General features: G+C 41.7%; 1 protein-coding gene across 1 annotated transcript in view; it reads right to left on the reverse strand.

Annotated features, from left to right (window-relative positions):
* GRIK2 (glutamate ionotropic receptor kainate type subunit 2) overlaps positions 1–21517 on the reverse strand; it is a 1523718-nt gene that overhangs the window by 712920 nt on the left and 789281 nt on the right. Inside the window, exon 9 of the mRNA XM_085611186.1 lies at positions 14733–14846. Coding sequence (XP_085467312.1) covers positions 14733–14846 — 114 coding nt within the window. The remainder of the gene's footprint in view (positions 1–14732; positions 14847–21517) is intronic.

The following is a 21517-nucleotide window of genomic DNA, read 5'->3' on the forward strand; positions in this document are numbered from 1 at the left end:
CTGAGCAGCTATCAGGACAACCCAGGTCTGGAAAGGATAAGCCAGGAGGAGGGCAGCACAGATGTGAAGGCCACTCAGGGTCACGTTGCAGTCCAGCAAATACCTTCAGCAAGACTGCAGGCCTCCGAGGCAGTGCAGAAGTGGAGAGCCGTGCTCGCACCTTCCGTAGGCATTCAGGGAAGTGGTGCGCGGTACTCCCAGGAGATTGGGGCACAACCCCGCAAGGTTCCCCTTTGCCTAGCAAAAATTAAGGGCTCCCCCTCTGCTGACTGGTAGTCAAAGGATGCCTGGGAGCAACAATAAAGTGCTCACCACGCGCTGTCTGGATTGAGGAAGCATTCCCCATGAGCTGGACTCTCCGGTAAGAAAAGTGCTCAGCATGCACTTGTGATTTACAGACGGCAAAGTGCTTGACATGAACTGGTAAATAACTTCTTTTAGAAAGTGCACACACTTCAGGTTTGGGGGGCAGAACTAAAAGCATTCTTACCACACTGTGAGTGCAGAGAACACTTGGACACAAAGTAAGACAGCAGGCAGGCCAGCACATAAGAACCAACGATTCAGATGGTGGTTCCTCCGAGTAGCTTAGCAGTCTATCTATGTGTAGACTGTTGGGACCAATTAGACCAAAGCCAGGGTACAGCTGGCAGCAGGGAAACAAGCAGAAAAGCAATCTAGTGAGTCCTTTAGGCCACCCAGCACATAGCAAACAGCAGGGCAACAATAGAAGAGCAGTCCAGTAGAGTCCTTTGGGCAGTGCAGACCATCCTTCTGACAGAGTTTTAGTCCCAGTTCCAAAAGTGCTCTACAAATGTGGGGCCAGAGTCCCTGTACTTTAACTCTGGTGCCTTTTTTCTCGAAGGTAGGAGAAGTTTCTAGCAAGTCCTGTGAAGTTACAGGAGTTTCCTCCTCCCCTGCTTTGGCTCCAGACATCAGTAGGGGGTAAACGAGAACCTTGTGGGAGGGCAGGGCCCAGCCTATACAAACATAAGTGCGCCCCACCTTCCTCTTTCCCAGTCCAGGAAGACCATTGTTATGCAAATGCACATAGCCCCTGGCTGTCTGGAAAGGATGCACAAGTCCAGCTGTCACTCTGCCCTAGATGTGGATTGGAATCAGGCTGCAAAGCACATAGAGCTATACGCACAGAGAAATGCCCACTTTCTAAAAGTGGCATTTCTAAAATAGTAATAAATCCTCCTACACCAGTAAGCATGATTTTTCACTACCATTCAAAACATACCAAACATGGCAGCGCTACTCCTTTAAGATCAGGAATTACCACTTAAACACACGTAAGGGTATTCCCAATGTTAGCCAATGGAAGGAACAGGCCTCACAGTAGTGAGAAACTAAATAGACTGTTTTTCACCACCAGGACATGCCACACAATATAAGGCACATGTTGTGCCTTTTACTTACCCAGCCCTCAGTCCATAAGGCTACCTAGGGCCTACCTTAGGGGTGCCCTATATGTAGTAAAAAGGGAGTTCCAGACTTGGCAAGTAATTTTAAATGCCAAGGTAATGTGGCAGTACACTGCGCACGCAGGTCTGAAACAGGTTTGAAAGCGAAGCTGCAGTCCCACCAGTAGCATTTAATTTACAGGCCCTGGTTATAGGACATACCACTTTACAGGGGATTTAAATGTAAATTAAATATGCAAAACTGTGTAAACCAATCATACAATGTGTAAAAGTGAAAGCACATGCACTTTAGCACTGACTAGCAGTGGTAAAGTGCCCAGAGTCCTAAAGCCAACAAAAAGAGGGTAAAAAAATAGGAGGAAGAAGGCAAAAAGTTTGGGCATAACCCTGCAAAAAGGGCCAGGTTCAACACAGGGTATTCAAATCTATCCATAGAACTCTCAACATTTTCACAACACTTTCAATCGGTCTGCACCATTCCACTGGATTATCTCTCAGTTTCGGGAATTAATTTGTAAATGACAAAATATCATTTCTAGACAAGGCACATGCAAGTACCCTCTGCCAGGTACTTCCTTTATAGGGAGCATCTTTATTTCTCCAGCTCCTCCATTATTTACAATTGGAGGTGTCTGCATTCTTACTATCTGTGTTTCCTTCTTTTTCGGCCATCTACCTTCCCATTTTTCTCTCTCGCTCCATTTCTTGATCCTTAATCTGTAATTTCATTCCAGCTGGCCTCATGTTGGCAAAATTGTGGCACTAAAATCTAATCTATATGTCTTTTGAAAAACCTTTGGTTAAATGGGCTTGTCCGTTGCGGCATGTTCGCAGAACTTGGAGAACAACATATAGGCACACTGCGAATGAGACACCTTAACGAATGACCGCAGAGTCCGCCCGCCTCTAAGTGTCTAATCCACTATAGACAAGCCCATTTAATATACATTCACAGGACAATATACTGTACACAATTGAAACAGAGACTGTAAGTTACGATATTAATGCATGGATTCACGACTTATAGTGCACATGTGTACACTACTATAAGAGAGGTACATGATATTAGGGATTACTGGGTCCTGAAGAAAGCCATTTGACCCTAAGGGGCAGCTAAGACCATGGCTGCAACATGTAGACCCGAGGTGTGGGAGATCATAATAGTCTTGTTCCAGTTCTAATGCTGTTTTTACTTTACCTAAGGTTCCCAATATTAAATATCACCGCCATTGATAGGGAAACCTTGAGGTAATTTTAACTTTCCTGATCCCTAAAAAAAGTAACCTGCTCTGCTGGAAATTAGGCATCAAAGCACCCCCAGAGGCACTTGGCATCTCGGGTGGGAACCTTATGATGAAGCATGCTACTAAACAGGATTTAGGTAGCAGGCTCTGTTCTCGTGATTGGTTAATTTGATTAGGAAGTGGAGCGAGCCTTCATTCTATTTTTGATGGTGATTCGACATCACAACAACCTCATCAAACAGGAAACCTAGCATGGAGCCTTCAATCAAAACAAACACTATATCTCCTCATTAATTAAACCAGGGGTCTCCAACCTTTTCAGTAATAAGAACTACTTATGTTCAATCAGAGTCATCCTGAGCTACTAATATTAGTGCTATATTCGTGACTATATCAGCCGAGACTACATTAGTGGTCTCCATATGCAAGATAACTAGCAGAGATCACACTAGTGCATCAGGCAGGGTTGTCTGCAGTAATGTTAGTAAGACTTTATCAATTTGGAATGCCTCTACATGGGTAAGTCATAACAGCCATAGCTCCTAAGCACCTGGCACCAAGGTGTTAATAATAATAATACATCTCCCCAGTGCCACCTGATTTATCACTCAAATATCAGCTTTAAATATATTTTGGAAATTATGAGGTTTTAAAATACACAGATTTTTGTCTTGAGTATATGCTTTTAAATTTTGGTCAACATAGACTAATTCAACCAACCTAAAATGTGTAATTTAGTGGGTTGGGCTGCACACAGAAGAGTTACGTACAGGTAGGTGGAGAGCTAAAAGTAGCTGAGGAGCTACTTGCAGAAGCCTGAATTAAACAAACAAAACTGAAGCCGTGAGTCGACAATGAAATGGAGATAGGAGAGCAGTCAAAGATGAAATCGCAACTGCATGCACTTTAATTAGTCAAATGCCAGCTCCAGAGACCGAGGAAAATACCAAAGCCTCTTGCTCACGGATAACATGTATAATTTCAGGTTATGACGGCCATGACAACCCAAGTAGGCCTAACATCAACAGAGATCAGGACAGTGATACAATTAATACAGTTTTTGTAATTTAGCATTTCAAACTCTCTAACTAGCTTTCTACAATTTATTGCGCTCATCATTCGAAAGGTTATGATGACACCGTTCTCTTTGTAGAAAATAGAAGATAACTTTTTTTAATTATTGAAATGTTGTCTAGAGTTTTTGAATCACTAGCACAAGAACATTTGCTGGGACCTTGAGAAATGCTGGCAATCGCTTCAGAGTTTACAGTTAATATTCACAAAACACAGTCGAGTGAGTAGGCAGGATCCGGCTGAAAACATTGTTAAAATAGTTTTTATTCTCGATTACATAAATGTGTCATTAATAAAGTGTAATGAATGGCAATTAGCTCACATTCCTGTTTGGCTGCAGTGATAATGTATGATTACTAAAACGTTAAACATATCTCTTCATCAATGTTAATTGAAGCGAAACGAGGATGAAAATATTTGTCGCAGAAATCCTTTCAATTTTTGTCAGGAAAGATAATGACCAAGTTAAAGCTTTCCCACATGATTACAACTGAGATGGGGATTCAATTAAGGATATGTTATGATAGTACCGACAAAGCATTTCTGCTGATTATGACAATATTACCTACATTTCATTTTCGAATAACACCAAGTTCTGAGTTATGTAATATCTTTCTTAAACGAAATATAACGATTAAGCTTTGTCAAACAATAGGTAATTGCAGAAATTAAAGACTGATTCTCTAGTCTGAGACAAGAGTTTATGCATCTGCTTCTACAGTATCATCTATTGCTATGATGAAGGCACACGGCCTGCTGTGGACCAGTGATGAATGACACAGGCTAATAACCTTTGACATCACTTACACTAAAGCGAGGGTTGTCGCAGTATCTGAGGAAAAGAGACTGTGTTCAAGCAGGTCCATGTAGAGAAGCCACCTAATTTATGAGTGTGTAATGAACGAAAAGGGTTGTAATGAGGATGAATCGATATGGTGAAGCATGTATATGCATGCAGTCAGCTACTCTTCCAACATGTGTATATTAATTTGTCGCGAAAGATAAATTATTAACAGATGCAAAAATAGTGTAACAAAAAATGAGCTAAAGTGCCTCCATCTGTAATCACAAAAGAGTTATGTGTCAATTTAGAGGAGCAGGGTCATTTCTAAGCTAATGGAACCCCAAAATGATTGCAATATAAATCAATCAATCAAAGTAATCTTTATTTCGGTCATAGACCATAAAAGATAATCAATCCTCAAGAACATGCATATTTTACAATGAAAAAGGAGTTACAGTTCGTAAAGAGTATGTACAGTAAAGATTACATAAATTCATGATTAATTCATTAAAACAGTAGATAAAAGAATAAAAAGTTAAAAAAGTTAATAAAAGCAGTGGTACACAAAATCAATGACTGTTTGGTTAAGGTTATGAACTAGGCAATAAAAGGGAACATCTCCTTCGCCACGCAGCATGCCAAAAACGTGATACCGAGAAGACTATAGGTATTGCTGTGTCAGTCTTCAGAATTCTATAGGCAACTTTGCAATGTGTAGTCCCCAAGTTCCTACATAGATGAAGGAGCCAACGTTTTCTAATAGATTTATATATAGGGCAAAAGAAAAGGACGTGTAGGTCGGTTTCACTTGTGGCTCCACAGAATGGGCAATCAAAAGGATTGTCTATCGACCACTTTGCTGTGAACGCTCTCAAGGGCAAAGTTCCATACCTGAATTGCATATATAGTTTTCTGGAGAAATTGGGCTCGATTATGTCCAGAACTGGCTCCATTTTGGATTCCATCTTGATGTTAAAAAAGTCCATGGTCAGTGAGCCCAATTTGTTGTTGGTTAGCATCATATTTTTATTATTGGACCAAAATGCGTTTACCAATTCAGCTCTAGAGATTTTTGTAGTATTTATTTCAGGATGGTGCCATAGAGCAAAAAACCCTAATCTAGTGAGCTCCCTTCTAATGTAAAGTAGCCACGGTGTGTTATCTATGCCGCGGGGGGTCAATAATGATTTTAAATCGTTTTGATAATTTGCTAGCTCCGGTGTTGCCCACAACCTACGCCAGTACAATAAAGGCCTTAAAGCAATTTCGTCTTGAATGGAATTAACTCCCAGGTCCATTCTGAGTGGTATAAGGGGGGTGCTGGCTGGTAGGGACAGTAACGACCTTAAGAAGAAGTTCTCAGATCTGCCGATGTCTCGAGTTGGAGAATGCCCCCATAGTTCAACCCCATAGAGAGTTGCGGCCCGAGCTTGTGCTTTGTATATCTCAATGGTGGGTGCTATCGGTTTGGAGATGGATGCTCTGTGTATTTTAAGGATCCCGCCGCAAGTCTGCGTGTGTCGTAATTTAGCTTTTGCTAGCTGGGGACCCCATTCCATCCTATCCGAGAGTGTAACGCCAAGATATTCAAACACTGAAACCCTGTCCAAGGTAACACCATTAAGAGACGGATTCGGGACAGTTTTTTTGGGTGGGTTGCAGACCATAAATTTTGTTTTCGAGGAGTTAACCTCAAGTCCTCTAAGGGAACAAAACTCAAAAAAGCTATCGAGGGCGCGCTGGATCCCCATAGGGGATTTTGACACCAAAAGGGTGTCGTCGGCAAACATTAGTGCAACCACCTGCTCGTTGTTAAGTTTGGGGGCATCATTGTCCTTGACTCCCCTCAGGTGGGACACTAGTGCGTTGGTATAGAGGGAGAATAAAGTGGGGGCCAGGACGCATCCCTGTCTAACACCACGGTTGACAGGGAACTTTGGGGTCAAATTGCCCCACTTGCCACATCTAACTTGGGCGAAGTTGTCGTTATGGAGCCGTTTTATAGTCCCCAGTAGGCAGGCAGGCATCCCCATCTCAGCCAAGACCGCCCACAAGGTTTGCCGGGGTACTAAGTCAAAAGCTGCTTTGAGATCGACGAAGATAAGGTAGAGGCTGCCACCCTCTACCCTCACGGTTTTCCAATAGAGAAGTTGTAAACGAAAAAGTTGGTCTACCGTGGATGTCTTCTCTCTAAAGCCAGCCTGGTAGGAGGTTAGTATTGATTTTTCGTCCATCCAGGCTTGGACTCGATCTAGAATGATACGCGCAAAGAGCTTTTGACTGACATCAATTAGACTTATCGGGCGGTAATTGCTTGGCAAGAGGGGAGAGCCCTTCTTGAAAACCGGGACTATCTCGGCACCTACCCAGGTATTGGGAATGGAAGCACCATGGAGAATGGCGTTGAAAAGGGAGCAAAGATAAGGGATCCATACCTCCGGTTTGTGCTTATATAAGTCCCCTGGAATTTTATCAAGGTCTGGTGCCTTTCCTGCTGGAAGTCTGTTTACAGCCCTTTCTACCTCCTTGAGAGATATATTGTCAGTGTCTTCAACATTCAGATCAGGGAGGGATAAGGTCTCAGTAACAGGAACCAAGGGGGCGTACAAGCTCTGAAAGTGATCAATCCATTGGCTCGATGCGATATTAGGATCGTCTGCTATTAGACCTTCCTTAGATTCTGATTTGATGATTGCCCAGAATTCTCTCATGTCCTTTTTGATAAGAGCTCTTTTAATGTCCTCCCATTTATCATATTCCCAATTTAACTTAGCCACTTTTACAGCCTGCTTGTATTCATCTCTACTTGCAGCAACCCTATTCCTATCACCAGTTTTTAGTGAGGCCAGTAAAGCTGATTTAGCCCTTCTACATTCAATATTAAACCAGGAGAGGGCCTTCAGGGTTTTCTTTTTCCTGGATGCAATTGGGTTTAAGAGATTTCCCAGTGTAGTGACTAACTCTGTATGGATTTGGGTCACATAATTTTCTCTGGGATCACTGTCCTGTTCCAAGGTAAGGCATATTTCTGCAATATCCTTTTATTGAACGGCAGAATGTATTTTTGTCCTTATAATAAATAGTCACACCAACACTGTTTCCATGAACCTGTGCCATCTTTTGGGTCTCCTGCTTCATATATGAGATAGTATGGTTCCACACATGAAGAATAAAAGTTGAATCTATGGTGTGAAATTAAACACACAAAAAGCAGACGGTAATTTGTTGCAAAAACAAAATAGTCATCTAAACTTAAATCAGATTTTAAAAGGTTGTATATCTCTGAATGAGTGAGTAACAACAGTGCTTAATTTGAGCCGGTAGTTTACTGTACTCGGCACCGGCTCTTAATTGTCAACACCAACACTTATGACAGCTGCCACGTGGTGGCGCTGTTTGTGTAATATAAAGATGAATACAAAAGCAGTGGTTTATTAATTCAATATACATCAAAAACAATCAACAAATGCAGCCTTATAGCTTTGGGGTCCTCAAAAGGTCTAAATTGTAACACTTGTAGCAGTGTAATGGCTGGTAGTTCTGTCGGTACTGTCATTGGCAGCGCTGACAGTGGTAATGGGTGGTGTAAGCTGCCGTGCCCTCCTGACTAGGGTCCTGGCACTTATCTTTTTACAACTTGAGTATTGAGTAACAAGAGGAATAAATTAGATCTCAAAGGAGAGGAAGAATCCTTCTAAATTGTCACAAACATTTGAATCTATGACACGGGGGTACACGCACTTGCTTTATATGTAATCTTTCAATACCTTCCCAGCTATAACTGTTCTGAGTCCCCACTAACAGTGGTGGAAAAGATTGTGCACTAGGAATTTAGTTTTCTGGAATCAAGCTAACATTTGACACTCTAACTAACACCCTAGTTCTAATTACATAACTTAGAGCCCCATGCACAAGAAAAAAGATGTTCCATCTCACAATATTCCAGAGTGGCTAAAATTAGCTAAATCCTTGCGGGAGTTCAAATGTTTTCAAACCAAGCAATTCCCCTTGGTTGCACTATAATTTAAAGTTCAGACATTTCCCTTTCATGGTATTTTGTTTTCAAAATATCTTTGGTGACTTGCAGTGAATATTCTGTCCTTTGCAAGAAACAGTGAGGAATTAGTTCTTGGTATTTGAACTATGTTGCCATTATTCAACACCTTAGCTTGTTAATTTGGTGAGTGGATAGTTTAATACAGTGCAATAATCATCAAAAATAATTTTGGGGATCAGAGTTTCTCAAAATTTGATAGAGTAGTTAACAATATTGCAAACTATGGGTAAATAAATACCAATAATCATAATTTTACCTGTGGGTGTGAATTAAGTGAGCACTTACATTGTTTTGATCTGCCACTTTCAAACTATATGTGCTGTGACCTTTCACCAAAACCTACACTTTGAAAAGTAGATCATAACCGTGATCACGTCAATATCACTCAAGAAACAACTGAAATAATGCAGTCAACTAAAAAGTCACAAGGAATATTTGTATGTAAAAAGGATCTGCATATGGAACAATATATGTGAGGACAGAATAATTAAGCCAAAGCCTGGGATATGCATCTCCTCCCAGTTTTAAAATTAAATAGTACAGCACATTGGACTTTACAAACCATTTCTTCAATACTCCTCCTGTAACCTTTCATTTCTTATGACCCTCATATTATGCAAATGTGGACATACTATTTTCCCTTAAAATGACAAGTGTTTAATATAGTGAGGGTGATCAAGCGATAAACACCACCAGCTAAACAAGACCCGCTTTTACAGGGCTCCTCAAGCCTGACACAGATAGCCCTGAACACACATGTCTACGTCAGGTCTACACAGCACATTCTATCAATTTTGTGCACCCAGAAATTACAACCTAGACCCATGACAATCATGAACACTCTCTGATCTACACAAACAAGCCAATACAAATAAGCATCTGTCTTTTCTTTCACTTCTAGGTTGCTGCCTTTAAAGTGATGTTCATCAACTCCATTAAACTCAGTGCAGCCCTCAACACCACTGCTCCAGGAAGCAGATGGCCTTTACAGGTATGCTCCTCAATCTGTAGGTCCAGCTCTCAGACTCAAATGAACAGGCTCTGGGCTCTAGTCTGCAGTGTCCATGAGTGAATATTCTCTCTCGACAGATGCTTTCCAGCTGTGCAACCTGCCCACAACTCACCCTTACCTGTAATCTCCCACCTGCATTTCATTTTCTTGGCCAAAGCTTGCCTTGCGACCACAGACCATGAAATACTATCTTGCATTCACTACATGTACATTTTTGTCTTACAGGCCACATTCTTGAAACACACCAAACTGTTATAGTTTGCACAATATAGACTTACATTTAATTGCAGCACTAAGTCCAAAACCAAAGCAAGAAGAGCAAAGAGGAAATGAAATCTAGTACTTTCACTAGATGCCTCATGATATATACTTCATGTTGCAGGTACTTACCTACAGCAGCCATGTTAGAGGTAGTGGCCTTTCATAAATCTAATAAACGGTGTTATAAATATAATTAATAGAAGAAATTAAGGGCCTGAATCACAAAAGTAAACATACAATTTTTATATGTTTACTTTTTCAGTATTCACAAATAGTAACTTTATGACTAGAGTTTCCACATTTGGGCGGGGAACTCTGAACATAAAGAGAGGACAGCACTATTTTTTTGTGTGCATAGAAGTAAAAGAGACACAAAGCGTTGGGTTTGTGCCTGGTATGATTGGACCTCAAACTACGAAAAGTTCTATGCATTCACAAAAAATCCACACCATTTTTAAAATAATTGTAAAAATTAGATTTAAAACTCCTGCAAGGCAGTCTTATATGTTTGCCATTCAGTATTCAAAGTCAAAGCTAAATACCCTGGATGAGGGGCTAAAGCAATAACATTACTTATCATTCCAAAGTGAAAAGGTTGTAACAGATTGCCAGGATCTTGCAAGCGGTGTCTACACACAAATGAATCAACACCAGCCCGTGCCATGACAGAACAACATTTGCTACAGCCAGGTTTGAGGAATTGAGCTGTTTGCCCTGAATGCTCTTAACCTCTTTTAGATGGTTCAAGAAGCAATATTTATTCAATGAAATGCTAAACACCAAGCACAGAGGGCTACTGCTCCCTTAGATTGTGTCAAATTGTAACTGACAAATGTTTAAATAGTTTTGATTTCTTTGCAAAGAACACTAGTATCAAAGCTATGTCGTTTGAAACACACCAAAACAAACTTCAGCAAAGTACAAGCATCATCTATATTCATACAATCATTCTCCATATGTAGATAGGTAGACTATGTATTTTTAACACGGTCACAAAATGACCCCATATTTGAAGATAATTTTAATACCAGTATGCTCAATTTGCTAGACCATTATATATCTAGTGTTACCAGTGGCGTAACACAGGCACCCGCAGCCCACGCGGTGTGGGGGGCCCCAAGCTCCAGGGGGGACCCGCAGCACAGTACTCTGGCCGAGAGCCCCTAATTGATTCCGGAAGGGGCCCCTCCATGTACCTTGCAGGGTGGCCCTCTCAAGTTTTGTTATGCCAGTGAGTGTTGCATTTTGAAGGGGAAGCATGCTAACACTCGAAGGTCTGGGATCCATAACACGCTGTTGTTGGGATCCTTATCATTGAAGATGGACACCATTACACAGTGACACAAAGAGTGGTGAATAGAGTGAATACACTGGGCATTCAGTAGTTACTCACAAAATTGAGTAAATCAAATGTAATCCGAGCTTCCCAATTATTGAAACATTAAGGAGATATCACATTCAAACATTTACCACTTGATGGATGGGAAGAAGTTTACTTTCATACAAAGACACACACAGACCCACATACACTTATTCTGTGTGGGACCTCAAAACTGCATGCAATAGAGATGCAGTGCAATTGCTGCCTGGTACATTGTATGTGCAGACCCCAGTTAAATATTTAAATGCAAGAGCTGCAGTAGTCCCAAACCCATGGAGATACAATAGATTTATTTCTTATGGCCACTCTGCTTCTTGGTATGTGTTTGAGGGTGCACGTAACTGGCCAAAACAATGATCAGGAAGCATAAGGGATTCTGTGATCTGTATGTTAGCTTTCAAATTATTCAAACACAATGCACAATTGTTAGGAGATAAAAGTTCTACTTGAAGTTTGGTGGGTTAGGAGCTCTGCCAAAATTTGTGGTTCTCCTGCCACTTTTTCTATGTAGCCGTGTTGTGGCTTTTCAGGATGCTCGCACTGTCTATTGAGGCATGTTGTGTTTCCTGTGCATAATGGATATACTCTTTCATTTGAGAAATTGTTAGTTTAATTTCAAGCTGCTCCTTTTTGAGGGCTTATTTCCAAAGTTCTCTGTTGTGGACCATTTTCACTAAGGTGGGAATTTATGTTGAGTATTTGGTGCTTTGGGTATTTCTTTTCCTTAGTGGGTGTGTTTAGGTATGGGATAGGATCGCTTTTGTCTGAAATGGAATGTTTGAATTCTTTGCTGAGACTTCTAGGTATTTCGGTAACTGAGTAGCCTATCACAGTGATGGCTAAGTGGGAGGAATATGTGATTTGTTGTAGACAGTCACCTCAGCTTAGGTGTGGTACTTTTTTCAAGTTGCTGTTTCTTTTAAGGTCAGGACTCATTCTTTGTTTCTTGATTTTCAAGGATAAGTTCACTTCTGTGACTGGACACAAAGGATCCTATTTAGCATTTGGCTTAGGGCATACACCCTCACAAATGTAATGGCCTCAAGAACTTGCAATATAGAGGACAAGACATCCGCCACTTTTGGATGAGGCTATCCCATCCACCAAAGGCTAAATAAGCCCCAATGTCTATTTCTGCAGCTGTTACTCCATTCAGGTTACGGCTTTCTAGAATATTTTCCTTAGTTTTGAAGCAGTGCATCCCAAACTCTCTAATTTGGAAGATCTCCTTGTTGAAATACCAGGATCAGGAGATGAAATATATGATGCACATAGATAAATGTCTTTTTGTTAACATAAAAACCTTGAAAATTTTAGCCGAGTAATGCTTGTGTCTCTGTCAATGAAGAAGCACACAAAAGGTGATGGGAGGAATGCTTGCAATTTGTCTAACCACCGGTAATCACTTGGGGTAGCATCACAACCCGTTGTTCTTTTGCTCACCATGCCATCTCAGTTTGGACCCTAGCCATATGCAAATCAGTTGTGACTCTGCTCCTTATGGGAACAGTTCAGCCCGGACTGCCAAGAATGCCCATAGTTTTGGGTTCCATGCTCAGTGTGTCACTGAAATCAAGCAGTAGCTGGCTGATGAGCACATAACTAGGGCAAAAGTGGTCCGGGTTGTTTGGGTTCCGGTTCAGTGAGGACCTAGCTTGACAGTTCAGGCTGGGTTGATTGCCATTGGTTAGACAAATTGCAAGCATTCCTCCCATCACCTTTTGTATGCTTTTCTGTCAATGATGCAATGTGTCCATCAAATGCACTTTTGTACCAACTATTTATGTTACTTGGTTGTCTCCCTTTCCCTTCTCATTCTGTCTTGTTCTCTCTCACTCTCTCTCACACAGATGCTCTCACTAACTCTCTTGCTATCCGACTCACAGTCTCCAATGCAGAAACTATAAAGAAACATTCAAGCCAACTCAAATGAGACACATAGAGATTTAAAGTATCTGTAATATATCAAATGTAAAATAGAAAGAGAAATAGAAAAAAATGTAGTGTTACCTATAAAAAATGTTATAACACGGAAAAGAGTAAAGAAAAATAATTTTTGTATTTCCCTACAACATTCAAATACAGAAAACCGATCACCAGCATAGCTGGGCTATGCCATGGTATGTTGTAATCGTCCCGTGCTCACTACGCCACTGGAGTCAAGCTATCCTGGCTGATGAGGGCTCAAAGCCCGAAACCGGTCCTAGGATGCTTGATTCCGGTCCAGGGAAGACATGGCTTGACAGTTCGGTCTGGACTGTTCCCATGAGGCACAGGGTCAAGACTGATTTGCATATGGCTATGACTGAACTGGGGTGGTGTGGTGAGAAAAATAACAATGGATTAAACCCAGATCTGTGACTGGGGGTGAATGTTTGACAATGTTTAACATTCCGTTCATCATCTTTTTGTGTTGCATGTTGCAATACCACCTCGGGCAAAAAGTGCCTACTATTCGTAATCATATTACTTTCTGGGGAAAAAAGCACTGGCACACTTCGGGCCATATTTACAAGAGGCCTGCGCTGCCAGAGAATCACTTTTTTTGATGCTCCGGTGACGCAGGTCACTCAATCATATCTATTAGGCGAGCAAAGCCACTCTGCTCGGCTTTAAATAGCCTCATAGATATGGAGTAAGGTGAGGAAGTGCGAAGAGCTGCGTTGCCTTACTCTACTTCAAGGAGGCATTCCATGGGCATTGCGGTGGGAGTACCCAGGCAACACACATGGAATTTGACGCCTCCCCAGATTTATAAAATCACATAAACCTGGGGCAGTGTCAAAACCTCTCACCTCCCACGAGCAGGCATAACAAGGAGAAATATTTTCAATTCTCCTCGAATTTCCTCTTCCCACGTATGTCGAGGAAAACGCCTCTCGTGATTATTTATGTGCAGGAAGGTGCCCCTCCTGCACAAAAAACAATTGTGCCAACAACGCAGACACCCTTGCACCACAGCACCAGCGCAGGGGCAAGGACAGGAATGCGCTGTAAAAAGGCGCATTCCTGCCCTTTCCTTTGGCAGCGCAGCAGAGTGACTTGCTGCGCTTCCCTGGGCTGAAAACTCGTAAATAAGGCCCTTGGTCCTTAAAAAGAATACAGCCGTGCATCACGTTAAAGCTCCTAGAGAAACTTACGATTTTTTTCATCACTGCATAGCGCGCAGACGCTTTCAAATGAGGTATCAATATAAGCATAAATGGTTGTAACAGTTTTATCAGTGTTGTTTGCTTGTATGTTTAAGTATTGTTGGTTAATGTCATTGCAACTCTTTGTAATGTTTTCAGCTGAGTTTGTTAGGTTTTCAAGCTCATCTTGTACTGATGTTGCCTTGTTTTAATTTACTTTGCGCCTGGCGCACTGAAGCGGCCTGTTTCCTAGTTACCGTCGCAGCGCATTACACGTAATAACAAACAAGCGACGATCAATACCCATCTGCATCGCACATCTTTACTCTGGAAGGAGAAAAAAACGATAATTACTTACCAAGATGGAGGTAACAACCAATGATCGATTGGATAAAGAATCGGTAATGTTGGCTGGTTTTCCTTTCTGGCTCTCAGTCATATTCAGGCCACTGGCTGGGTCCCAAGTCCCAATCTATAAAATAACATAAGCACTCGGTAAATTGCCTATCAGCGGTGTTAAGGCACCAAGCGCGCGCGCCGATAGGATACAAGTCAGAGCCCCTAACACTTATTATTCGCCTCTGCCGCATGATCTGCTGTCACTGCATTAGCGTCCACTGTACTTGCCTAAAGTATGATTTATTGCACCGAGAAATGTGTCTGCTGAAGTGTGACATTAGGGGCACAATGATACAGCGAGCTCCTCCAGTCATTCCCAGCGCCTAATTCCCCATTTAAACTTTCATTCTCCAAGATAAACCACATGTGATAATATCTTGATAGCTGAACGGAAACTCATTTACAGCACTTAACTCCTCGTAAATGGGTTTTCCCTTGCTTTCAACGGGGTGGAAATCAAGAAAAGTGCGGGTGGAATGCAGTCAAATCAAGTATCGCGATAAGACAGCGCGGCACGCTGCATCCAAGCACGTGGCTGGTTGAAATTAGGCCTATAATAATGAGGCGAGGTTTGATTAATATTTCAAGTAAACAAATATGCACTGTGGGGCGGGTGCATGTTTGCTTTTAATTTCAAAATAAGGGCACCTTGGCTCCCGTTCCTTATCCCCCCACAGTTGATCACTTTCCACAGTGTTGGAATTCAAGGAAAAGGTTCTGTTCTCCCTTGCAGCCAGTGTCATGAAATTCTTTCAGGATGGCAACACAAGTCAAGCACAATCGGAGGGATTCAAGCGGCTTGGAATATGTGCAAGATGAGAAAATATATTGTTTCCAAACATGTCACATTCTTGCCACTTCCAAGAGCGCAGCTGCCTTAAAATATGGGTAATCAATACAAATAAGTGAGGTGAAAGAGGGGGTAGGCAGGTGGTGCGCGGGCAGTGCACACTCTGTAAAAATGATAAGCGCAAGGACCCGAGGTGCTTCTCCTGAGCCCATCACCAGCACTGTTAAATGATGAATTTGCCAATCACCAAGGTCGTCGTTTCTCTTGCCTCTTTCTTCTACCATCCTACAGAGCTTTCTTCCTTTATGCTGTTTGTATATTTTTCTCTTCCTCCTTTTTCCTATCTTTTTGTTTTTTCACCCTCTTGCTCTGGGTCAAGGACTAATGATAAAAATAAGTCCTATTTACAAAATGTCAGGGGAAGAGCCTACCGCCTTCAACCACCAGCACCAAAGAATAACTAGCTGGATGTGTTCATAAGAACAATTTAAAGTATGCCTTCTTTAAACATCAGCGACAATGAAGCACAGGGTGTGTTCGTAAGAACAATATGAAGTGTACTTCCTACAACCACCAGTAAAAATGAAGCACTGAGGGGCATATTTACAAGGAAATGAAGGAGCTGCAGCAAAATTTGCAGCGCGGCACCCCGCCATTTCCAAAACACAGAGCTGCACCATATTTACAACAATACAACACATCCCTATGTTTTCCCTAGTGCTGGCGCTAAAGTGCAAGGGTGCCAGCGTTGCAGGGAATGATTGCTTGTGTGCAGGAACCTGTCCCATCCTACTCATAAACAATCAATAATGGCAATTTGTTACTTCTAGGTGCGCTGCATTCTGCAGCATACACAGAAGTAGAAAATCATCATTATTTAATGATTGTTTTTGTGCACGAAGGGACACCCTTTTGCACATAAATAATCATTAATGGGGACTATATGTGCTGCAGAATGCAGCACATACAGAGAAAGCAAAAAGAAGGAGAACTAAAAGTATTTATACTATTGCATGGCGTTAGTTTTTGGCGCTGCCTCTGATTTACAGATCCATGTAAATCTGGAGCAGTATCAAAAAGCAATGGGTGTTGTGATGGAATGACCACAGCAACACCCATTGTCCGCCCTGAAAGGGTACCATATTTACATAGTGGTTTTAATCCACAAAGAGTGGCCTAACACAGCTTTTTAAAATATGGAACAGGGCATTGCGCCGCAGGAACATCAGTGCAATGGCGTTCCTGTGGCACATTTCCCTTGTAAATAGGCCCACAAATGTGTTCACAAGTACAATTTAAAGTCTACCACCGTCAACCACCATCCCAAATGAGGCACTGGTTGTGTTCACAAGTACAAATTGAAATATGAGGATATGTAGGAAGGGTGTAAAATGCAAACAGTGTATCTAGTCAACATTGGCTCTACATCCAGTACTACTCGGTAAAGGAAACATGCACCACTTCTTAGCACTGCATGAGCTGAGTATCTGAAATTAGACAAAACTTTTATTTAAAAAAAAAAAATAGTGGTTTTGGGTTCATCTCAAGGATAGGATGGTTTTATTGCAACACAATGCACCCATGATATCTAGAAAGATCTACGAGACAACATATTTCACTTTGGTAGGTTATGAGGGCAAAAATCTCCAGATCATATTGCTGCTTATTGGGGACAGAACATGGGGAAGCTGTATTGGCCAAGAGCCCCTACCCTAAAGGGCTTTATGTATGAACGTTCTTCTGTACTCCAAGGGAAGCCAATGGAATCCTTGTACGGTATAATTACCATGATCTTACTTTCTTTTAAGACACTAACCGGCCACCTGTTTGTGCACCACTGCCAAAGCTTCTGGTGAGATTTTTTGTAGAGTGTTTTGGAGCAGTCCAGTGAGGGCAACACTAGCAACTCTGACCAGGTGTATGTCTATTGATGGGCACAGAGGAGGAAACAGATGTCTCAGACCATAAACAGAAGGAAAGCTGCATCCTTTACCACCATGCCATTCTGGAGAGGGGTAAGGAGTGGATTTCAATCAAATTTTATGCTAGACATTTCGTCTTCTGCTCTCAATTTATACCCAGGAATAAACGGCTGGTCAACAGAGTTATGTGTCCTTTAGCGCCAGTACTTCCTTCCTGTATCCAGAATGAACAATGTATTTTTTATTCACAGAGAACTACGAGCAAGACAGACATGTTTTTAAGTAAGCTCAACTATCAATAAAAGGGATAATCGTTGGCTATTTATTCATATATGGCTCGCTAAACAGTTTTGCCATTTTGTAGTAATGTGAGCAACGTCTGTGCAACTCAATATTACATTTTAAGACTAAAGACAAATCACCAATAAAGCGATTTATGCCTGTGGTCTGCAAGCTGAACAGACATTTGCATAGCAAGCACTTAACTCACTGAGCAACCTTCATGGATCTTCTTGTAGGAACCAGAAGATCCATTTGTGAGCATGTGCATCTAAATTGCCAGCATGAACTAGTGGATATCTGGAGAGGATGAATCCCTGACCAAACCTATTGAACATTATATTTTGAAATATAAGATTTATTAACATAGGCCGACCCTTGAAATGGTTTTCAATGATTTGTAAGGCAATGAAACGGCAGAGTAGTGGAGGATGCCCATATTGTAGGGCAGCCTCTGGCTGAGCTCCCAAACTGTCCAAATGGAAGATTCCGCAACGGCAAACATGTTTCAATAACTCTATTTGTTAACTGTGTTTCAGGTGCTGTGTGTAGAAACTAACCAAACGACAATGCACATAAAGCAAAACAAAGGTCTTCATTGTGTATATATAAATAGGAAACATACAAGAAATACATACTAAGACTAAAGAAAAATAGACAATTGGTATAACAGTTGAACAAGGAGGAAAATAGCCCATTGAAAATCAAATCAAAAGTATGTTTAGTGTGAGTAGAAAATGTATATAAAAGCCAATAATGTTGAGAGTGGAGAGAAACTTCTGCGTTTATATGCTTTCTTGAAAAGCACTAGATGAAGACAGAGATTCAGACACATACAGACAAAAAAAAACGTTAAATACGGACAAACTCAATATATATATATATATATATATATATATATATTCACTGAAAAAACCATAGGTTTCACACATGTTATAGTTAGCTGGACATTTTACTGATAAAAAACCAATGAAATTCCCCCGTTATAGTTAGTGCAGGCAACTATAACTCACGCGACCGCAATCCTCTGCTGATGCTAATACTGTATTTAGACACTTATTTGCCCATGTCTTCTTCCAATAAATTTTAGCTATACATATATTACAAATATTTTTTTTTCATAAAGACACATATGTCATCATCAGAGGATTGCGGTCGCGTGAGTTATAGTTGCCTGCACTAACTATAACGGGGGAATTTCATTGGTTTTTTATCAGTAAAATGTCCAGCTAACTATAACATGTGTGAAACCTATGGTTTTTTCAGTGAATTTGCAAGGTTTTTTAAATGCTAATTCCTAACTATAACGAGTGTGAAACCTATGGTTTTTTCTGTGAATTTGTACGGTTTTTTAAATGCTAAGTTACTTTACGCCATTCGTGGCGTGCGCGCCCACTTAACGCAGTTCGTTCCGTGCGCGCACGGTGCGCTTCGCGCACCGTGCGCGCACAGTGAGCACGCGGTGCGCTTTGCGCACCGCGCACCCACTTTACGCAGTTAGTGCCGTGCACGCACGGTGGGCACGCGGTGCGCTACGCACACCGCGTGCCCACGTTACGCTGGATGGGCCATGTACGCACGATGCGCTTCGCGCACCGTGCGCACATGGAGGACATATTATGCGGTTCGTTGTGCAAGGTAATCTTTTACATTTTCATTAATTAATCAGCCCCCGCTTGACGAATCCCCCCGAGACTTTCAGGGTAGGAGCGGAGCGTAGCGCCCCACCTATTTTGAAGATTTCGCGAGGATTCGTCGACCGGCGCCAAAGTTATTCCAAATAGAATGTTGCGGATTTCCTATGGAAACAGGGTCCTAACTATAACTACCTACTGGCGACCGCCAGTAGGTAATATATATATATATATATAGAGAGAGAGAGAGAGAGAGAGAGAGCGAGAGAGAGAGAGAGAGAGAGAGTAGATCCACTGATATATATATATATATATACACTGTAGTGGAGATGGAGTTCCATGTACACACATTGCTATGTTAGCATAAGCACCTTGGATGTAAAACGCCATCTTGCCACTTTGCTGCTTTTGCACACGACACTGCAGGTAGCTGTTATTACATGAAAAACTGCTTGCTTGCTTTTTCTTCACATGAAAACGGTCTGTTGTTCACATCCCTAGAAGTGCACCGTGACCGTAGTCTGAACACTGTGTGCAGAAGCCGTCAAGGTCAAATAACAATGTATGCTTTTGAATTCAGGTTGATCGGCCCACACTCTAGCCATAACACGCACACAGCTGCAAATATCTGAAACTCGGGTGCCTTTAATAAGGCATTTGCATGCATGATTCAGACACTTGGAGAAAACCTTTTCCAGACACAGAGCAGAGCTGATCCTGTGATGTGATTCACCTAAGCTGATATTTACGGTATGGGTTTCCCCATTCAAGCCTAGAGACCTTCTATTAGTTTCATAAAACTAGCTTACTAGCGAAGGGAGGGTGGTTGTATTCCACTATCATTTGTAATATGATTTCTCCCTTCATTTTCTATGGAATTGTACCAATGCTGATGGTTTTGTTTTTAATCATTTGTCTGCTTATGTTAGCCAAAGAACTGCACCTTAGGGCACGTAGTTAAAAATAAACATTTTAAACTTTACTGTGTCTCTGAATACTCTTGTTGTGGACTGATATGAGAATAATAACGAAAAAGTGTTTCTGATTCCCACCATTCCTGAGAGTACTCTAAGTTGCTTGTTCTGGGTTGCCTAATCATTGGTAGCTACGAGATGATATGGAGAACAAATGAGACACTGATGCTAGTCGGATAGGGGTTCTGGGTACTGATGTGAGTTGTTGGTACACCGCAATTCACTGAGGTCCTGGTTTCCTGTGCATAGTTCCGTGCATGAAAAGAATCCCTGCAACATGGCGCACCTAACGTTTGGTCTTATGATTGAGACGCCTTAGTAGTGCTTATATTAGTCCACAAAACCCTCACTCTTGTTTCCGGTTAACGGGAGTGACACTTTAAACCTACCTACTTAGTTAATATATAGGTTCTCTCAAGCTTGACAATTAAAAAGATTTCGCTTTATCTTATACCCTTTTTGTGCTACTGTTCATATAGATTGAAGTCGCTATTGCAGCGCATAGTCGCGAGCCTCTCCGGCGTAATTTGCCGCAGTTCGGGGTGCCTGACGATGGGATGTCTATTATCTTTATAGTGAGTGCTGATGCATCGCATCCCTATGAGAGCGCTGTCGCAAGGGAAACGCATGTTGGTTGTCACACCGTACCCTGCCCTAGATGCTGTAACGAAAGCCAGTGTACCTAATTCTAAAGCTTTGCATCCACGTTGGATACAATGGGCCACCTCCTTGACATTGCCGGATGTCACTTACATCTTTGAGGCCTCATTGCAGACTCAGGAGTATTTGCAGTATGAATTTGTTCATCCAGCTCCTCTGTCCTTGTGCCCGCTTGAGGATTACCATTGTGTCATTTACACTGATGGTTCGGCGCAACCGGTGACGGAATTTAAGCATGCTTATTCAGCAGCCTGCCCAATAGTGGCTGGTACTTTCGCGAATGGTGAATTCAAATCTGACATCGTGCATACGCAGTCGTTGGGTAATTGTACCGCTCAGTTGGCAGAGCTACGTGCTCTGGTGCTTGCACTGGAGTATGCTGATCCTCGAGTTACTACTCTTATAGTGAGTGACTCTTTTTACTGTGTTCAGTCTTTCAATGACAATTTATTCTTTTGGTCTCAAAATGAGTATCGTGATTCCAA

This window comes from Triturus cristatus, chromosome 6, assembly GCF_964204655.1.
Source record: "Triturus cristatus chromosome 6, aTriCri1.1, whole genome shotgun sequence".
Classification (NCBI taxonomy): Eukaryota; Metazoa; Chordata; class Amphibia; order Caudata; family Salamandridae; genus Triturus; species Triturus cristatus.